Here is a 20,988-nt window from a genome sequence, read left to right on the forward strand (position 1 = left end):
GCCTCAGGGTTCCCTGTCGGGGTGGACTCTGGAAAGCTTGGAGTGGGGAAGACATTGACGTTTGGGGCTGTGAAGGGCTGCCCAGGCATGGCTGGACTTGGGGCCTAGGCACCGAGACCCAGGGGGATCCACACAGGGCTGTAGTGTGCACTGTGTTCTCCTCCCTTGGGCATACAGTGAGGAAACAGGGTGGCAAAGGCAGTCTCAGTGGGATGCAATTTGAGTATTTGGAGCCAAGCACTATGAAAATCTGGGAAAGAAAGTTTAGCAATAAATCAGAAGCGAATAAAACGAAAGCAGTCATTCGTTAGTTGTGCTTGCAGAGAGGAACGTGGCAAGGCAATTTCTGATGTCACAGATGACCCGGAGGCTTTTAAAGAGCAGAGGGTGCAGGGCCATGTGCCTGCATCTGCTTTACCGGAAGGGTGGTGAAGGCTCTGCACCCCCAAACCCACCAACCCCACCAGGTGGGCTTCCCCAGGGGGGAGGGGGAGGGCAACGGGAGGAGCTCTGTTTTGTAAGATCTAGACCTCCCTTCACCTCTGTTAGATACATGCCCTCAGCAAATCATTGTGCCTCAGTTTCCCATCTGTGGAAGGGGATAATAAGCATCATGTCTGCCACCCAAGGTCAAGGAGGAGGGAAAATGGGGTAAGCGCTTGTGTTGGTGGTTGGTGTTCACTGGACCACAGACCTTGTAGTCATCAACTCTCTCCACTGAAGCATCCTTTCTGGTGTGCCTACTCTGTGCCAGGCCCTGGGGATGGCAGGAAACCATGGCAGATGTGGGTCTCTTCAGGGAATAGAAGTACCGGCCTGTGCTGCCCGCCTCCTCTCTGCAGGACCACCTCCAGAAGCCGCAGGCTCTTTACCACCCCTCCCCCATCCGGCCCCCAGGGCCTTTGCACTTGTTGGGCTCACCTTTCCTCACCACTCCCTTTTCCTTACATACTCTAATCCACTCTTCCGGTTGGGGGAGACCTTTAGGCATCTGCCCAGCTTGTGGCCACCTCAACTTCTTGACGTCTGAGCTTTTGACCAGAGTACTGGATAAGGGCTCTGGCTCAAGCCCTGACTGGCTGTCTTAGAGATCACCTAACCTCTCTGTGCCTTAGCTTCCCTACGTATAAAATGGGGAAAACGGTCCCCACCTCCTGGGGGTCGTTGTAAGGAGTAAACGAGATAGGGCACCAAAGCTTGAGGACGGTGCCTGGTTTCCAGTAAAGGCTGTAATACGTTACTCTCATCGTTATTTTGTAGTCATTATCATCAACTGCAGGATCCAAAGGGCGAGGCTTCGCACCCTCCCAGCAGGGCAGCACCTGGCCCGTGTGAGCCTCTCGGCAACTTCCCTACCAGCCTAAAGCTCCTGGAGGGAGCTGCATTCTTGGTACCGGCACTGCCCAACTAGAGCGAGAAGCGGAAAAACCCGTTTCTCGGAAAGCCCGGCACACAGTAGGTGCTCAAGAAATGGCCGGTTGACACTAGGAAGCCAGTGGCCCAATTAATGCAGGCTCACTCCCTCCTCCCTCCCTCCCACACTACGCGGTGGAACGCTCAGGCTGCCCACATGGTCTTTAAGGGTGTATCTGCTTCCAACGACACCCATTCCCTCAACAAAGAGGCTCGCCTCCGTGGGGCCGCCTCCCCTAGGCGCACCCGGGAGGCGCAGTGGGCGAGGAGCCTGCCCATTCCCCAGGGCTGTCCCCAGTGGGTGCAGCTGCGCCAGGGACCGAGAGTCGAAGGCAGCCTCGCGGGGCCGGGGTACGTAGAGAGACCTGAGATCCGGGTGGCGCCCCAGGGACGCGCGGCGGCACCGCCTCCAGCCGCAATTTAAAGGGCAGCGAGGAGCGGAGGGATCCCTGCCGACTGCTCAACGCGGATCCCTCCGCCGCGAGAGAAGCGAAGCAACGACTCACCTCGTCCCCTCAAAATTCGCTTTTTGTTCCTCCGCCGCGGGAGCACCCGGCGGGGAACTCATTTCTTTCTCGGGTTTCTCCGCCTCCCCCCACCCCTGGTCCCGTAAGAGCAACAGAGGCGTTCAGAGCGGTACGATCCGAAGTGGTGTCCCTCCGCCTGGCCGCGGGCACTCCTTTTCGTGTCCTTCCACCGTTCCCGGGCGGCGTCCGAGCGGCTCACCGGGGGCGGCGACGCGTCTGCGGCGCGGACGGCGAGGCTCTGGGGCTATGAGGTGAGGGCGCCCAGGCACCGGAGGCGGCACGCGCGGCGCCAGGACCCGGGACGCGGAGCCACCAGGCTAGCGGCTGCCTTTGGCACCCCGAGGCCGCGCGAGAGGCGAGGTGAGGCCCGCGGCGCGGGGGCGCGGCGCGGCGCGGTGGGGGCGGGGGGCTCCGGCCGCGGCTGGGACTCATTTCCCGACAGCGGATGGAGCGGGCGGTGCTGCGGCCGGCGCCGCCATCTTGGATTTTGCTCTCCATTTTTCTCTGGAATTATTTTTGGTGATTAATATTCTTGGGGGACGGGGAAGTGTCGCCGGGCAGCGCGGGCCCCCCAGCGCAACGGCGGGGCGGCGGTGCCTCGACGCGCCCCGAGGAGGAGCGGGCAGCGCCCGGCGGTGAGCGGGGGGCGGGCGCCGGTGCGGGGGGCGCAGGGGCGGCGGGCTGGGGGCGGGCCGGCGGGAGCGGGGGCGCCGGGCCGGGCGGGGGCCGGGGCCGGGGCCTCGCGGGTGGAGGGACGGCCGGGGGAGGGGCGCGGTGGCGGCGGCGGCGGCGGCCGGGGGGCGCGGGCCCTGCAGTGGGCGCCGCCGCCGGAAGGGAGCGGTAGCGGCCGCCGGGCAGCGCCGGGCCGGCCCGCGGCCGCACGAGGGGAGCAGCCCCGCCGCTCGCGATTGGGGGACTCTGTTTTCCCTTTTCTCCAATGGGCAGCCGTGAATGGTCTCGCCCAATCTGCTCCCTCTGCCGCGCTCAACTTTGGGTTGTTTTTGTTTGGGCTCGAGCCTTCTTTCAGATCTCCTCCCGGGCCAGTCCTCCGCCCCGCTCCGTCCCTCCCCTGACAGCGGCTCCGGCTCCTGGCCGGGGCTTGCCTCCCGGGCCCCCTCCGTGGGCCGGCGTCTCGGGTCCCGAGAAAAGGCGTCGGTCCTCCCAGAGTGACTCGATTCTTTCCACATATCCAAAGATGATGTATCAGCGTCACCCCTACCCATGAGAGTGGGGGAAACGTTTACAAGATGACAACTCGAGCCAACTTGCTGGAATGGTAGAGAAGCACGTTGGACCCAGAGAAACTCACTCCCTTTCTGTTTGGGTTTATTTGACCCCGTGTTAGAGCTCTTTTACTCCCGACCCATTGACTGGGGGAACTTTTAAGAATACTGAGGGGGTGAACATGTGTTCTTCGAAGTTAATTTTAAAGAACTTGCCGTCTGAAATTCACCGTGGGGGGGGGAATCTTATCTAGAGTGGTGGGCAGAAGAACTGACTGGTTGCGATTGTGCTTCTTCTCATCAGGACCTTTTAAGATTTAAACCATTTTGATATAAAGTATAGTTGAACGTAGCTTTATAGCGTCATCAGAGGAAACAGTTGCCAGCTGAAGCTTTTTTCCCTTTAATATTAAGAACACGCCTGTAACTTTTGATGACTAGTTATAAAAGCGTAAATATTTTGAAACGGGAGGGGCCAATCAGTTTAGCCTGAAATAATTGCAGATAATTTGTGCATACTGAGAAGTTTACTTAAAGAGTTACTTACTATAGGTACAAGTTTACTTTGTAGCCGAATGTTTAGCAACTTCCACCGCAGGTGTGGGTCCGTCATCTAAGCATTCTCCTCTTCCTTTCCAAGCCCCGGCCCCAGTGGTTTCCCCCTGCCTGGTGCCTTTTGCTCGCACCCTGCCCGGCATTCCTGCATCCCCGCATCCCCTCCCCCGGATTAATACTCGCCTTCAGGAAGGCCCAGTGAGAGTGTTACCTCCTGGATAAATCTTCACACCCCTTGCAGACGTCTTACAACATAAGGGCAGGGGCTGACCCACTCAGGAGAAGGCACACTTCTGCTTTGTTCCCTGGGCAGTTGTTACATTGTATCATATTTGGTTGTTGACCGTCCCCTCAGCTTTCTTGTGAGCTTGTTATTTATCTCCTTTGCTCAGAGCAGGTACAGAGTAGGTGCTCAGTAGACACTGGATGAAAAATGTTAATTAATAGAGCTTAGTGATTTATACTTAGTTTTTCTTTTCTTTTTTTTTAATATTTATTTATTTATTTGGTTGTGCTGGGTCTTAGTTGCAGCAGGCGGGCTCGTTAGTTGAGGCATGTGAACTCTTAGTTGCGGCGTGCACGTGGGATCTAGTTCCCTGACCAGGAATCGAACCCCGGCCCCCTGCATTGAGAGCGTGGAATCTTAACCACTGTGCCACCAGGGAAGTCCCTATATTTAGTTTTTCAAAATATGTTCATTCTGTTGTTATTGAAAACGTTGTTGTCATTGACACAACAACTTAGTTTGGGTGTGAAAAGAATAATGGGGAGACTTACTCTTCAAGAGGAGAGTAGAGTAAGGCTTAATTTTTTATTAGCCCGTAAACTTTGAAACCACACTCACAGTCATTTCCACGTGCCCTCTTGCCTGTGTTTTCATTTGTCTTCACATACACACTGAAGTGCTTATGTTTTGAAAGCTCCATACCTGAACCAAATACCAGTGGGCAAAATGGGGGGAGGGGAGGATAGGGGTATAGCAGAATATGCATGTGAAGGAAGTGGTAGCAGGTTGTGTGTCTTTGAGCTTAGAGTTTTGTGGGTGGAACATGTTGGTTTATAAATTTTCCCTTGGGTCATCTGTATCTGGGATTGAATCTGATTTCCCTTTGAGTGTCAATTTGTGGGCTTATAGGACATGAGCGTGTGGCCTGGTTGTGTTGCAAAGTCATTTGTATGTGAAGCATCTGAGCAGCTCCCTGTCCACAGGAATGCCCTTCCCACGGCTTATGAGAGCAAATCCTTTCAGATGAATGATGTCAGTTCCATTATTTTCTACTCTTGCCTGCCACATATGAGCTCTACTTTCTCCCCACTCACAAACTCCTTCCCCTTCATGGGCAGGAGTTACACGACTGTGTCAGCCCTAGAACACTAATTGCTGAGTTTTCCACAACAGTGTTAAAGATAGGGACCATGTGTGTTTGTTCCAGTATGACACACTGTTGGTTCCATAGATACACTGAGTAAATGCAGGAAGAGAGCTTAGGATATCTGTATCTCAGATAGAGCTCTATGCAATAGAAGAATTTTATGTGTAAGATGTAACTTAATTTTTTAGCCTGATTTTTAGTTACTTTTTATTTTGGGGAAAAAATGTATTTTACTGATGTGTCTTGGTGTAGGAAATGGTTTTAATTGCAATAAAAAGCACAAACTTAAATTTATTACAGGATAAAACTAGCCAATGCACTTTAAATTTCAAGTATTAGGGAGTTCTAACCATTAGAACACAGTGATCTGAAAAGTAATTTTTTTCTTGGACAGACTGTCAACTTTGAAATCTTTGAATTGAATCCTGTGGTTTTGAATGAGTTTCATTTAACAAGCTGAATGGGGAAGGGTCCTAGCGAACAAATCTGGGGACCCCGGGGCTTAGGAAGGTTTCACAACTTCCTTCAAATTCTTTCTACCAACTCTACATTCCGCTCCCCCCCCAAAAAAAGGTTCTACAAATCTGTTTTTACTTTAGTTCTTACAATAATCCCTTTTCTTCCCTGTAATTTGGTGTTTCCTAGAAGATTAGAAGTGCTGGTTGAGAGGAAACGTCATGCCTGACCAATATCTAACCCTGTGTTTTTCTATTAATGTGATTGGAGTTTGTCCTAGTCAGATTACAGAAAGTCTAAGTAAGTTTTCACTTACAGTTATATCTTATTTTATTCACCAGACACATCCCCAAATTTTAGTCATGCACACCTTATTTTACATGCATTACAGGATTTTGCTATTTTAAAGGTGTGGAATAGAGAGAATCCATCTGTGCGTGACAGACTCATCACCTTATTTTTGTAAATCAGCATTTATGTCTAGCTTAAAAAGAAGAACAAAACACTTTTCTTTTGATCCCCATAGTTGGTGATGGAACCAGAACCATTTGCATTAATTCTAAAATATTGTCACAAAAGCGAAAAAGAAGTCACTGATTTCCGTAGTCATTTATACTATAAATTATGCCTTGCTTCATGATTTTCCTTCCATCAGGTTAAAGGTTCCTAGGACCACTGGACCACTTTGGTCACTCACTGCCTCTGGCTCCCACGTCTGCCAGCCAGATTTGAAGCTGTCTGGTATCTGTGTGAGACAGGGTCAAACACTGCACCATCTTCTAAGGTCGTATATAATTAGAACTACAGTTATACGTATAGTTCTGGGGCTGGATGAAGGTCCGCTGGAGTAAGAATCAGTACCTGCATTCCAGTCTGCTCCACCTTATTTGTGTAACACACTGACAGGGCCAAGCCTTAGTTTCTTCATCTGTAAAATAACTAAACATTAATCTCTGAGATCACTTCCAATTCTAAATTATACTTTATCTTTTACACTTGATCGCCACCCATTTTCTCACTTCTAAGAGCTAATTTAATCATATTTTGCCAACTCTCCAGTTGGTTTACATAGTTCATCTGTATATTCCATGTAGTCTTTTCTCCTTGTTTTGAAATATTATTAAGTTGATGGTACAGCCTACATTCAGTTGGGTTTTAGAATTTGGAGACTAGGGTCCCAAAAGCCTAATTCTTAAGGTCTGTATGGTTCCCACATCTCTGTGGCTCCTACCTATGAGTTGCATTTCTGCAAGATGTCTTATTTTCTGTATTATAAGAGTACACAAAGAAAAGTGGAGCTAGGAAGCATTCCCCAGTGATAAGCCTGTTTGTTTGTGGGTGATGCACATGTGACTCAAATATTGAAGTAAACCCCAGACTTAGGCCTGAATGCTAGGGTTCTAGACTCCGCCTTACCACTTAAAGCAGTTTGACTTCAGGAAGGCAACTTCATTCTGAGCTTTAGCCATCTCATTTATAGCAATAATACCTGTCTCGCCTACCTCATAGGGTTGCCAAGCTGGTGAACCCTCAGTCATGTGTGTTAGGGTGCAACAAACACCTAACTTGCACATCTTTACAGGAACACCGGGTCAGTACATCTCTCATGACACTAGGATTGCCTCTCAGCTTTAAGGCAAAAAGATCCCTTCAGTGAAGGGTCATTCTGCTTCCTATTCTGTACTCTTCTGCTCTGTTCATCAGATACTTGGTTTTCACATGCTTCTGTTTGGTTTTGCAAGGTCCCCCACTCCTTAGTAGCCCTGTGCAGATTTTCCTGAAAGCTGAAACTCTCGTGCGCCCTCTAGTGTTCCCTGCACACAACCAATATTCCAGCACCACGAACAGTGCCCGATGGCTCCCAGTAGGTTCTTGATAAACGTTGGATTGAGTTGATTCTAGGTCTTCCGAATGATTCATTTTGTCTGTCTCATTTTTATAACAAGGTTGAAATATATGATCCCTGAAAAGTATTAATGATCTCTGAGAAGTATTTTTATTTTCAAAAAAAATCTTTATGTTGCATGTTACGAAGGGATATATATTTTTATCAAGAAAACCAACCTACTCTTAGGAAGATGGATCCCCCCAGCTAAAGAGGAAAGGGGGTGATCCTTCAGCCAGTGAGCCCATAGAGTCTGGAGCCGGAGAGGCCATATACAAACCTGCTTCTCCCTTCCCGTTAAAAAAGAAACAAAAATCAGACCTTATTCAGAGGAGGATTTAGACAAAGCCAGTTGCCTCAGAAAATATTTGTTTGGTGGATATAAATAGATACCAGGAGTGTTTCTGGTCCCAAAAGAAGGTGATTGTTTCTGTATTTATGCTTTTGATTTATTCTCCTTGATCATCCAGTCTAAAGTTTGTTCCTATATTATTCTCTCCTGATATCCTAGTTGTTTCCTTTATAGCTCTTACCAGAATTTTATGGAACCATGGTTCCATAAAATCAGGAACCATGTCCATTTTGTTCTAGGGTCTTACTCTTCAAGTATGGGGCAAAGCATGTTTAAAAATTTGAGTCAGGATTATATTGCTTTCTTATATGGTGTCAAGAGTGTACAGTCTTTAAACCCCACCTTGGCTAATTTTTTTTTCTAATTCTCTAAGGCTTCCTCTCCTTTGTAAAGTGGGGGTGATAATAGTAGTATTGTATATGTTGTATATATTTAATGTTTTTATTATATGAATTATGTTGTATAATTTAATATTATACATTAATGAATATTTAAAATATATTGTATATGTTAAGGGACTGTGATGTGGGTAAATGATATGATATATGTGAAGTTATTAGCACAGTTCTTGGATCATGGTAACGAGCAATAGTGTGAAATGGTGCCCAGAGAACTGGAGCTAAGAGGTGTCTCTCTGTCGTCCCCATGGCACTCAGTTCTTCACTCACGTCTTGAGTGGACATTACTTAGCTGTGTGTTGGACACTGTGCTAGGCATTGAGCGGCGTGCCCCAGGCGCTGTAAGTGGGGAATGCTCCTTTGCAAGGCCTCTCTGACTCTCACGGTGCCAGCATGTGTCTGTTGCTTATTTTATTTCCTTTTCTCTTCACTCCCCTTTTCCTTTCATTTAACTGACCATGATAAAGCTCAAAAAAATCTTTTTTTTTTTTTTTTTGGTTTCACATATTGGTACCATATTATCTTGTCAGAAGAAGTGAATTACTTTGGGCAGGTAATACGTGTCCCTGAGCCTGTTTCTTTTAATCTAAGACTTTTTGCTCTGAAATTCTGTGATTTTTTGAATTAAGATAATGTTGAAATGCTTGGTGAATTGTAAAGTCCTCTGTTAATGTTACTCTTTTCACAGTCACTTCTCTCCTGAGTTTTAACATCTTAAGACAGCTTCACGTGGGTGGTGCCCCATCCTCAAATTCAGCAAACCAAACTTTCTCATCTTTCCTGCAAATGTCTTCCTTCTGCAGTCCCTAACTCAGTTCATGGCAATCTTGCAGTCTCCCCAACTGAAACTTCTACCCCAACTAGAGATTTCTGACTTGACTTCCTTTCTGTCCCTCAACCCCTATGTCTGATTTGTCACCAAGTCTTGCCAAGCTCGTATTTGAAACACCAGAGCTTTCCTCTCTCTTCCCATCCATTTCTACTCTTTGTTGCATTTAGTTTTCTAACTGGTCTCTGCCTCCAATCACATGCTTTTTGGCTAGTGGGATCCTTTTTATGAGTACAATTGAGCAAATTCTCCAGTCTTTCATCTGTGTAACCGGGGGAAAAAAAAAAGTACCTGCTTTACAGGGCGTGACAAATGATAAAGTTAATATAGGAAGCACTAAGGGAATGGAGGAGCAATTATTTTAACAAATGGAGTTACAGTAACATCATATTTTATCAGATACACAACAAAGTATATTCTGTTGTAACAAAATCTGCAGTCCCTCTGAATGTTGACATGTGAGGCTAATTCAGTGATGTTTAATTATACATTGTTGCCAGAAGTCACATTCCTTCTCTTCAGGAGCTGTAGGAAAAGCAAAGCTGATCTCAGCTCTGTATCATAACTTAGCACCCCTGGTCCTTTTTTATTCTCTTGAAAATTTGTACTTTTTTAAATGGATGAGGTGATGTGATTTTTTTTTTTTCTTTCCTTGTGGGAGTTACGGTAGGATGAGGAATGGAGGGGAAATTTCTACTTGATTGTTTAAAGTTTTGTGAATAATACATCAACATATCTTCTTTGTTTCTTTCTTAGTTACATGAAAAGAGGCGACAGTTGGAGACCTTTATTGTATTAGCAGTTTCTGTTTATTTAATCCTTGTGCCAAACCTCTTTTCATTTTACTGATGAGACATTAGCGAGGTTAAATGGCTTGTCCAGGGTCACATTGCTGGAGAGCAGTGAGTGGAGCCAGGGCGGCTCCGATGCTTTGACTCCACCCCGAGCCACGTCCTGAGCCACTGTGCGCGCTGCCCCCTGCACGGTCTGCCACCTGGCCTTTAGGACCCAGCCCAAGAACCACCTTTTGGAAGTTTTTTCTCACCCTTATCTTTGCCCAGTAAGAATCAATTGTCCTTTGTTCTACTTACCTCATAGCCTCTCAGGAACTGTGGGCTGTACTTACAGACTCTTGACACTAGGTGGCATCTGTTTATAGAAAAGTAAAACGCTGTTCGGGTCTCAGAGACTACTCTAACAAAGGAAGCGTCCTTGGTTTTACTTATAGGCCCTACGAGGTAAGCGGATGGGTCAGATGCGGAGAGATGGGGAGGAGATTTTAGGGAGATTAGGGGCAGAATTCCCCTCAACAACCACGTCAGCTAAAACCTTTATTTTAGAAATACCTACTGAGACAATTGGAGACACAGATCTTTCTTACATAAAACCCTTTGTTGTGATACGTGTTGGTGTACGTGTGGTGTACATAAATAAGGAACTGTGAAGCAGTATTTTCTGTAATGAGGAGTTTATCACATGCTCAGCTGTAGTTCAGTGGCTGAATAAGTAAGTATAAGTGTTGCAAACGTCTGATCGTAGACTTAACCAGCGGTGGCTGTTTTGCTGTTTAAAATGGTCTGCTAAGTGAAAAAGTCTAATAGTTTTGATTTTCATTTTTTTTATTGTAAACATATATGTAAATATAATAATGTTCAGTATGTCACGTCTAAGGGAGATCTTGGGTAACTGCTTAATCCGTGCATGAGTAACTAGACGTGATTGAGACGCCAGCTTTATCTTCAGAATCCATATAGCTCGCTCTGTAGCCGTGTTTCACATGTGCAGTTGAAGGGGGAAATGTCTTTTTTAAAAAGTGTATTTAAGACAACTTTTTAAAGGTGCTTTAAAATCTCTTTTCCTGTGACATGTTGGAATTTTACGTATTTCTGGAGTCTAATTAGAAAGCATTTTTACTTTGATTTGCTTTTTCATGGTCTCTGTATTAGTTTCCTGTGTGTGCTGTAACAAAGTACCACAAACTTGGTGGCTTAAAACAACAGCCATGTATTCTCTCACGGTTCTAGAGGCCGGAAGTTCACCATCAGTTTCACTGGACCAAAATCAAGATATGGGTAGGGCTCCCTCCAGAGGCTCTAAGAGAGCATTGTTCTTTGCCTCTTCCAGTTTCTGGTGACTGTGGCATTCCTTTGCTTGTGGCCACCTCACGCCACTCTTTTCCTCTTCTTCTCAAGTGTGTGTGGTGTCAAATCTCCCTCTGCCTCTCCCTTTTAAGGGCACTTGTGATGACATTTTGGGCCCATCTGGATAATCTCTTTCATCTCAAAATCTGTAATTTACTCATATCTCCAAAGACCCCTTTCCTTATAAATTAACATTCATAGGTTTCAGATTAAGACCTGATAGATATCTTTGGGGACCATTTTCCAGCCTCCTTTAAAGAAGTTATTGCAACCAACTTAGCAGGATTAGTGGCGCTATCTCTAGCCATCATTTTATCCTAAAAGGAGGTGGGTGGGGCATTATTATGCATTGGTGGGAAACTGCTCTCTTCAGGCACCATCCTCTTGCTGGTCTGATTGGGGCTTTGCCACCTGAGGCTACTTGAGAAAGCTGTTAAATTGGCTGAAGCAAAACGCATATGAGTTTGACTGTACAAAAGCTGGAAAAGGTAAGCAGAAATGATACTTTTAATAATAGCACGTCAGGGGCCTCCCTGGTGGCGCAAGTGGTTGAGAGTCCGCCTGCCGATGCAGGGGATGCGGGTTCGTGCCCCGGTCTGGGAGGATCCCATGTGCCGGGGAGCGGCTGGGCCCGTGAGCCATGGCCGCTGAGCCTGCGCGTCCGGAGCCTGCGCGTCCGGAGCCTGTGCTCCGCAACGGGGGAGGCCACAGCAGTGAGAGGCCCGCATACCGCAAAAAAAAAAAAAAAAAAAAAAAAAAAAAAAAAAAAAAATGCTAATAATAGCACGTCATTAGTAATTATTTTACAAGTATAAAGACCTATTCTTTGCTCTGGAGTTTGGTGCTAGATACCCGATTAGCATTGAATCTGCATGACAGCTCCAGTTTTAGAGCAACAAGGGCTTAATGCTGAATTAAGGAGAAGAAAAATCCCCAAGACTTTTCTTTCGTACCACTAGGACTAGTTGAACTCTGACAGGTCATCTAAATTCTTAAATGAGATTTATTTCTGACGGTGTTCATAGGAGCAAGTTTTAAGGTGATAGGTGAGATCGTGGATTCCTGGTAGCTTTCTAAGAAACTGGCAACTGGGCAATCACCCTGTCAAACTGCATTACAGAATTACAATGGAATAGTGATCCCAGAGGCTTCTCATGGCTTCTCATGGCTTCTTCAACTGGTCTGATTGTGTGAATTATTACTGTAGGATTCCATGGAACCTTGGCTATATGTTATTTGCAGATGAATTTGGAATAACTGTTGATAAAGACTGACATGGAATTCTTTGGTACATATATTAGAGTCCTTTTGTAATTTTAGATTTGAGGGAGAGAGCTAATACCCACTTGGGCTTATGTGTAGCAGTTACGTTTGAGACTAGAAAGGGGGGTATGACATGAATGGACCTGTGGTATGTTGGGCCTTGTGCTCGGTTCCAGTGATACGAAAGTGTACCTTAGCTCGTTTATACTGCAGTGGGGAAGGCAAGTGTCACCAAGTAATCACATAAAGAAGTGAATACAGTTGTAATAAACACCATGAAGGAGAAATATTCAAGCATGTATCCAGACAATCTACTGGGTGGTGGAGTGGGAGGTGGGGACTGATGGGCAGGTTGGCAGTATCCCAAGTGCAAAGGCCAGTGGTGGGAAGATGCCTTGCACACTAGAGGGTTGTAAGCTAGGCTGTGTCTGGAGTATTAGCTGGAGCAAGGGGTGAGACTGGCAGGGCTGGATCATGCAGGACCTTGTAGGCCTTGGTAAGTAAGGTAAATTCTGTTAATGGTAGTTCTTAACAGTTTCAAAATACTTTTATTTTTGCTATTGCATGTAATTTTCACACGTGAGATAGGCTGCACACATGAGGCCCTAGAAGGGGGAATTGGTTTTTCACTTAAGTAGTGGGATGTTGTTGGAACTGATAGTAGTCTGAGTAGTTTCACCCCTGGTCCACCTTGTGCTCTTTGTTGTTTTTGTTGGGGGGGGGGGAGCTGTGTGTTTGTTTGTTGTTTTCTTCTTTGGACAGTGCTTTCTTTCATTTCTATGCTTCTTATTTGTGTTTGTCTTCCTTGTGCTTATTTAAAATATAAAGCCCCTGGGAGTCTGGGATTGTGACACCTGAGCATCAGAGTCCACAAGCAAAGACATCGAAAACTTGTGAAAGTAGTTCAGTGATATTTTTTCAGTTCCCGTCAACCTAGAAGTCTGATTTTTGAATTGCTGTGTTTAAAGTTTTAGAAATTGGCTTTAACTTACATACATACGGATGATGCAGAAGGATTTTTGTGAAATCTGTTTTACTTTCCTTATATACACCTTTATTTTTTTATTACAAAGTAATATATGTTCATTTTGAAAAGTTGAACCTTTTGAAGAATATGTCATGTAACAGTTAAAAAAATTGCTTGTAATCTTTTTCTGCAAAGATAAAACTGTTAACTGGTGTATCGAATTGTTTTCTTAGCAAATTGTAACTGAATCACTTGAAAAATGTTTGTTCTGCTTTTTCTCAATAAAGATTTTCAAAAGTCCTCTAGCAAGCTAGAGCCTGCTTTTTAAAATATATATGTTATCTTTTCATTTTCAGCCACTTGGGGATTGTTTCCATGTCGATGGATAATTTCTCTAAGATAAACTATCTGCAGACAAGTTCAGCTTGTAAACTGGTTAGCGTTCTTGGTAATGGCACAGGAATTATTTTGAAATTCTTGGTAGTCTTTCAGAATCAATATTTTCATTTTTCTGACAGATGTTTTGAAATCCTGATTTGTGTTTAGGATATTCAACAAAAAATTCCTTTCCAAAAGCTTTAATGAAAAAGAATTGAAACCAGAGTTCTCAAATTGGAGGTGAGCAGCTGAGCTCAAAAGTCACTAAGAGTTTATGATCCTTGTGTGTGTCCATAAAGGGACAGTGGGAGGATAGGAGGGTGTTGACATTTGTTGAGGGTCCATCACTGGGAGTAGAGCGGGCACTTCACATAAACCAAACGCATTTTTCTATGAAACAACTCTGTGCTTTCTTTAGAAACGTGAATATCAAGTATTGGGGGAAGCGGATTGTTTGTTTTTTTTCCAATTATAAATAAATAGGTTCACTGTAAACATTTTGGGGAAGAAATCTTTTTTTGATGTTAATCCCATTCCCCCAAAGACAGCCATTGCTGTTGGTGATTTGGAATGTATGATGGTGTGTGTGTGCATTTTACCTTCGTGGTATTAAAATGTGATTAAACTTTCCTCTTTAAATGCAACTCTTACTTTAGCAGTTTTCTAGTACGTTTTGTATTGTCATAAATTGTGTGCCCCTTTGTTTACATTTGATACTAGAATCTGAAGTGTGTGCATCCTTCCCCACCTATTGGTCCAGTGAAACCTTTCCTGTTGATTTCCTGTTGATTTCAGGTAGTCCCTGGGGGTGGAAGGAAGGTGTGCCCATGCCGGAGCATAGTCACAGCTGCGTTTCCTTAGAGCCCGGTTGTGTCATTTTTGTGAACACTCATAAAAATAGAGGGGGCAAAGCCTTGCACAGAACCCTCAGGGATTCAATTCATCAGCATACTCAGGTGATTTATTACTCCAGGCCAGAGAACTAATTAATCTGTTCGTTTAAAAACTTTTTTTTTTTTTAAACAAGATCCTTGTAAACTCTCTCAAGGCATGCTGGTCTCAAATTAACCTATTTCCACCATCTCCCATCCTGTGAATATTACACATATCTTTTCTGGCACCTGAAATTTGGACTCTTTTTCTCTTGTTTGAAACAAATAACAAGAACTTAGGACTCTATTCATTATTCCTTAGAGTCCTTTCTGCCATCTCATTCTTTCCCCATGAGCCCATGTTTCGAGACATTATGTCCATTTCAGAAGTTCTCTGTCGTTTCTGAGAGAGGCTCACAGTGGCCCAGCTGTCATGACTTTCAACTCTTCAGAGATTTGCCTTATGAGCAACTGCAGCCTGTGCCCAGCTGGGTCACTCCTTCCTGAAGCACTGGGCCCTGGTTTGCTTTTGCTTCTCCTCCTGCCTCACTAGTTGCTCCTTTCAGTATCCTTAGCTGCTGTTTCCTCATCTTGATCGCTAAATATTTGGGTGTCCCTCAGTCCTTAGACTTCTTTTATCTCTACTCCCTTCCTAGGTGATTTCCTCTTGCCCCATGGCTTGAAATCCCATTAGTCCCCTGACTCCAAGTTTATACATCCAGCCTGGGCCTGTCCTCCAGACCCAGCTGCCTAAACATCTCTGCTTGGTCTCTAATAGGTATCTCAAACATGACCAAACCAAACTCCTGCGCCCCAACCCCTGCCAAAACCCGACCTGCCTGTGGTCTTTGTCACCTGCATAACTGCTAATTCCATTCTTCCACTTGCAAGCACATCTGAGCCCTCTCTCTTTCACGGTGTCGGCAAAACTTCGGAAAAGGTCCTGAGACCAACCACTTCTCGCTGCTTTTGCTGCTGCAAGCCACCAGCATCTATTTCCCCTCTCATTGATTGCTGTGGTCTCTTAACTGCTTTCTCTCTCGTCCCCCCAAATTGTTAGTCGCTTTATTAGACCTGCTTTTTCAAAAGCATTCAAACTCTTCGCCACATGACAAGCAGCCAGCTTGGGCCTTTAACACTTAACTCCTGTCACTCCTCTGCTTTCTCCTGGGAGTTAGTGCCCACGTCGCAGCAGGGGCTTGGAGGCCCTCCGGCCTTCCTCCTGCCCCTCTTACCCCCTGCTCTGCTGCAGCCACACTGGGCTCTGTGCTGGTCCTCGGACACACCAGCTGCTTTTCTCCCTCGGCTTTTGTACTCGCCCTTTGCCTGGTGCACTCTCCCCAGTGCTGCCCCGCTTTTCCCCGTCCCGCCCTGGCTCCACCTGAAACACTCCCTGCCACTTAGAAACGGCTTTATTTTCTCCAAGGTGCTGGCATTTATTGGTTAGTTTGTTGTTTCCCAGAGCTTCCTTCATTAGAATATAGGCACAGATGAGGGTTAGAAACCTTGTTTGCTGTATCCTCAGTGCCTGGAATAGTGTCTGGGATGTAGTAGGTGTCGATAATAATTTTCATGATAGTTTTATATTGGGAAATCAGATCAGAGGAAGATTTGTAGCTGTTAGGTAGGCCATTTAAGGAGTCGCCAGTACTCCTTTCTTGAGAATTGTCTTTCTGCCGATTTTGGAATAAATTTGAGGCAATTTTAACTTCTAGATATAGTCAGTGACCAGTTAGCTCGGATACGTCCACCAAGCCACGACCATGGTAGTATTTCCATGTGAGCCAGCTGGGTTCCAAGCCAGAGAGACTGCACCCTTGCTCTGTTGGGAGGGGGAGCTCTGGGGGAGCCACCCGATGTCTTCAGCTCCTGTTTCTCCTACTAAAATATCCACTTGTGTTAGCTTTTGAAATTCCATCTCCACCTTTAATACGTAAGTGTTCTTCCAGCTCGTAGTCTTACGGGAATGATCATGCCAACAGCAGATCCTGCACTCATGAGGGCAGAACAAACAGTGACCTGATGATTAGTAGAGTATATGTTCGTTTTGAACTAAAAGTTTATAAATAGCCCCCAATTTCTGATAGCTTTACTAGAACTGCTTTTACAAAATATTCATTGTGAGCTTAAGTCTTCTGCCTTAATGATAGCTGTTGTTATCTGGACGAATGGAGAGTATTGGTGCCTCTGCTAGGATACATCCAGACATAACATACAGTGTGTTCATACTAGTGAAATTCAGCCACGTCTTGTGATTGACAGTGCTTGTTATGCTATGGTACCTTAAGTTCAAACAAAATAATATCAGTTGACTGCAATATAAGTGAGACCCAGGGTTAGGAATTTGCTCCATTTTGGATCATTAACCCACATTTAATTGAAATGATGTGTAAGTTAGAGTGGATCTCAGTCTGTGTTCCACACTGTGTTCTAGTACACAGTAGCTAGAGTATACTATTAAAATGATTTGTTGGTGAACTTTTCCAAATTCTTGGGAAAACTTCGGTTGATAGGTATAATTTCCTCAAATTAAAAATTTTTATTCCATACCTCTTAAAATTTTGGTATTTGCTCTTTGCCCTAACAGTTGAACAAATGAATGAATAAGTAACTCAGAACAATAGTTCTGACACTGGAAAACTAGTGTCAGAATCACCTGGAGGGCTTATTAAAACACAGATTGCTGGGCCTCGTCCCAGGTTTTCCGCTTTTTATCTCTGAGTCGGAAGCTTGGTTGCGACTTAAGGATTCTCTGGAGAGGTGACTTGCTCTTCTTTTGTCTCTTAATTCTGTCTGAAGCCACATTGCTCTTTTCTGTTCCGTATAGTTACATTTTATGTGTTAATCACTGAGGAAGTATTAGGACTCCAAAGAGTCTTAAAGACACATTCTTCCATCATTATCTGTAAGTTGTGTGTTATATGTGGGTGTTCTTGAGATGAATTTCCTAAAGGACCCAAAGTGCTTTACCACCTTCTTGTTCTTTTTCTCTGGAGGTGCAGAGTCGGGGGTGAACCAGAAAGCATAGTGGCAGGTAGTAGGGAGGTTGATGGTGGTGATGGCTGATCCCTGCCGTGTCCTGCCTGTGCCAGAGCTGCTCCAGCCGCCTGCGACAGCACAGGCATCTTGAGGAAGAAGAGCATTTGGAGAGGCCAGGTTTTAAGTTATAGTTTAAAAAAGATACAAACGTGGCAGCTCCTGTGAGGTGGTTTAGACCACAACCTAATTTATTTATTCTTTCATAAGTTGAGTGCCTTTGATCTACTTTGTGCTGTACTAGAGAAAAGAAAAATAAGTTCCTGACCTCAGGAGCTCTCAGTCCATTAAGGAGGCAGACAGGCCCTTCACTATATGGTGACATAAGGGCTTTTTACCCAGGGTTTTTTTTTTTTTGGGCTGTGTTGGATCTTCATTGCTCTACGTGGGCTTTCTCTAGTTGGGGCGAGCGGGGGCTACTCTTGGCTGCGGTGCCCAGGCTTCTCGTGGTGGCTTCTCTTGTTGCGGAGCATGGGCTCTAGGCACACGGGCTTCAGTAGTTGTGGCACGCAGGCTGTAGAGCACAGGCTCAGTAGTTGTGGCACGTGGGCTTAGTTGTTCCACGGCATGTGGGATCTTCCCGGACCAGGGCTCGAACCCGTGTCCCCTGCATTGGCAGGCGGATTCTTAACCACTGTGCCACCAGGGAAGTCCCTCACCCAGTTTTTTGTTTGTTTGTTTGTTTTGTTTTTGCAGTACGCGGGCCTCTCACTGTTGTGGCCTCTCCCGTTGCGGAGCACAGGCTCCGGACGCGCAGGCTCAGCGGCCATGGCTCACGGGCCCAGCTGCTCCGCGGCATGTGGGATTTTCCCGGACCGGGGCACGAACCCGTGTCCCCTGCATCGGCAGGCAGACTCTCAACCACTGCGCCACCAGGGAAGCCCCCTCACCCAGTTTTATAGTAGGCGTGTCCACCTGGATTTGGCAGTGAGGGTCAAGGAAGACTTCCTGGAACATGAAGGCATTAGCCAATCAGAAAGACAGGTCGTCTAAGTATAAATATAAGATATTTGATCATCAATTGGGGGTCTTCTGTTTCATTTGATAAAGTGTATTAGTTGAAAAATATTGAGCTTAGAACTGATGTATCAATATTTTACTTGCCCGTTCCTATTATTTAAGTAGCAGCATTTTTCTGGGTTTAGTGAAGCCTACAAGAAGAATCAAAAGATAGGCACAATAAAAGTTGAATACTAATTGAATTTTAATAGTGAAGGAACCAAGAGAAAATTACATGTTCGAGAACAATTGTAAAAGTATCCTTAATATGGATCAGCTGTTTTTCACGTTTTTACCTAAGCATGTTGCTCTCACCCACATTTTACCTCACGGAATTCACACAAAATTCCTGTGACGTGAAAGAGACTGGAGGTCAAGTAAAAATTAATATTTTGTATTTGTGTTGGGTATCATTAAAGGCGTTTCCAGGTATATATTTCTGGGAGCACTTCAGAATAATTTATCGTGTGTACTTTTCTGTGTGTTTGGAAAAAGTGAGGGAAGATGAGCTCTGTCTGGTGTGGTGAGATGAGAGGCCCTTGGGCGGCAACGCCTGGTTCTCCTCTGGCTGCGGCTGTGGCATTGGGTGTGCTGCCTCAGCTCCATCTGCAAATTGAAAGAGTTGTGCTAGAATCTTAGGGTCCCTTTAGCTGTCAGGTTCTGTTTTTACACTTTCTTATCCTGGAGCCTTTTTAGTCTGACTTACACTGAAGCATAATTCCGTAATGAGGTGCTTTCATGGACATCCTTTCTCATTCCATTCCAACAAATGTCATCTAGTATACCTTCACTTCCAAAGGTCCTTATAAATGACAAACATTTCTCACTATCCAAGACATTTTTTTCCCAAATTCAGCTAATTAAAATTCAGATAGTGAGGGATACCACTATATTAGCAAATACAATAATCTCAATTTTTGTTGCTATCGTAAAGGAATGCTAAGGCGGGTATTTCATGATGGGCAATACTTTGATATTCGAATGTTGGTCCCTTAAATATCCTGAATCCTGACTTCAAACTAACAGCAACAAAAGGATGTTACAAAGCTGTTGTGGACAAAGCTTAACTGAGATGCCTTTTCTTCAACTCCTCAGAAGAGAAGAGAGAACTTCCTTGTTTCCTCACAGAGTTAATAGAATGTTACCAAAACGTGCAATTTGAGCAGGTTATTGAGCTATATACCTAGGTATCAAGGCAATAAGAAGCAAAGATGATTCTTACTGGCAGCTGAAAGAGATAAGTATTTATTGAGCACTTACTAGTTACCAATCACTCCTCAGAGCACAACCAATGAGCAAGGCAGAACGAGTCCCCCCTCAGTCTGGGGGCACCGTAGACCTCAGCGTGACGCAGGATGCAGGGGGAGCCAAGGTGGTCTGTGAGGAGTGGAAACACTAATTGCAAAGTTACTTTGAATACTCTGAAAATTTCTCAGGGGTCTGTGTAGCATGATCTTTTATGTATTTACCTCCCCATTTTGTTTTGTTTTTTCATGTTTTGTTTCTGTTAGGAGAGAACATTGAAATTATTCTCTAAGCTATTTGAAGAGAGTGACTAAATGCACCTGGGTCAGGCTGTCTGTGGGTATGAAGTGGTTGGGAGAATCCAAGAACATGGTGGTGAATGGCAGGAGAAATGGAGGCAAGTTGTCTAATGACCATCAGCAGAATCAATCAAAATTACAGCACACGGGAAAGGACACCGTGAAGGCTGGCAAGAACGCAGCCGAGAGGAGGTCAAGCAGATGTATGTACACACTTCAACTGTCACTCTTTTGATGGTGATATGGGGCAGTAATTCTTTCCACTTTGTAATGTGTGTTCTGTTCTCTGTTGTTTTCAAAACAATTTTTTTATGTTCTCACAGTTAACAGTATAGTTGTTTTACTCTTTCAAAGTTATATCAACTTTTGTTCCCATCAAACATTGTATACAACTCAAGTTTAATTCTTAATATAATGTTTTTATATGCATAACTTTATATTTTGTAGAATTTATAACTGAATGGTTATTTGTTCTATTAAAAATATTAAAGTACTGCTATTAAATTTCTTTTAAGTTCAAACTGTGTTTTTTTATATTTGATGTAAGTTTAAGTATGTATTTTTTTTAAAAGTTATATAGAGTAATATGAATGATAAAGTCAACCCTAATTTACATGATAAGTGGAAGTTAGGGCAGCTTTTCAAATTGTCACCATTTCTTCTATTTATATAGGGTGAACAGTTTAACCTAACAGAGAAGAAGTATTGATAATGAGTTACTTTTTTACCTCTATATCTCTTGGTGAAAATGAGGCTACTTACTGAGAGTTCAATAAA

The 20,988-nt window shown here is 44.7% G+C and overlaps 1 protein-coding gene across 4 annotated transcripts in view; it reads left to right on the forward strand.

Annotated features, from left to right (window-relative positions):
• Positions 1-1,700: 1,700 nt before the first annotated feature.
• KMT5B (lysine methyltransferase 5B) overlaps positions 1,701-20,988 on the forward strand; it is a 53,745-nt gene continuing 34,457 nt past the window's right edge. Inside the window, exons 1-2 of one of the 4 annotated variants that reach the window (XM_060104286.1) lie at positions 1,701-2,300; positions 20,179-20,414. In XM_060104286.1, the coding sequence (XP_059960269.1) occupies positions 20,255-20,414 (160 nt within the window). In that variant the 5' untranslated portion in view covers positions 1,701-2,300; positions 20,179-20,254. Of the gene's footprint in view, positions 2,301-2,408; positions 2,576-20,178; positions 20,415-20,988 lie in introns of those variants that run through there. The other 3 variants (XM_060104283.1, XM_060104287.1, XM_060104284.1) reach the window with 3 other exon arrangements.

The sequence above is a fragment of the Mesoplodon densirostris genome, chromosome 7 (genome assembly GCF_025265405.1).
Source record: "Mesoplodon densirostris isolate mMesDen1 chromosome 7, mMesDen1 primary haplotype, whole genome shotgun sequence".
Lineage (NCBI taxonomy): Eukaryota > Metazoa > Chordata > Mammalia > Artiodactyla > Ziphiidae > Mesoplodon > Mesoplodon densirostris.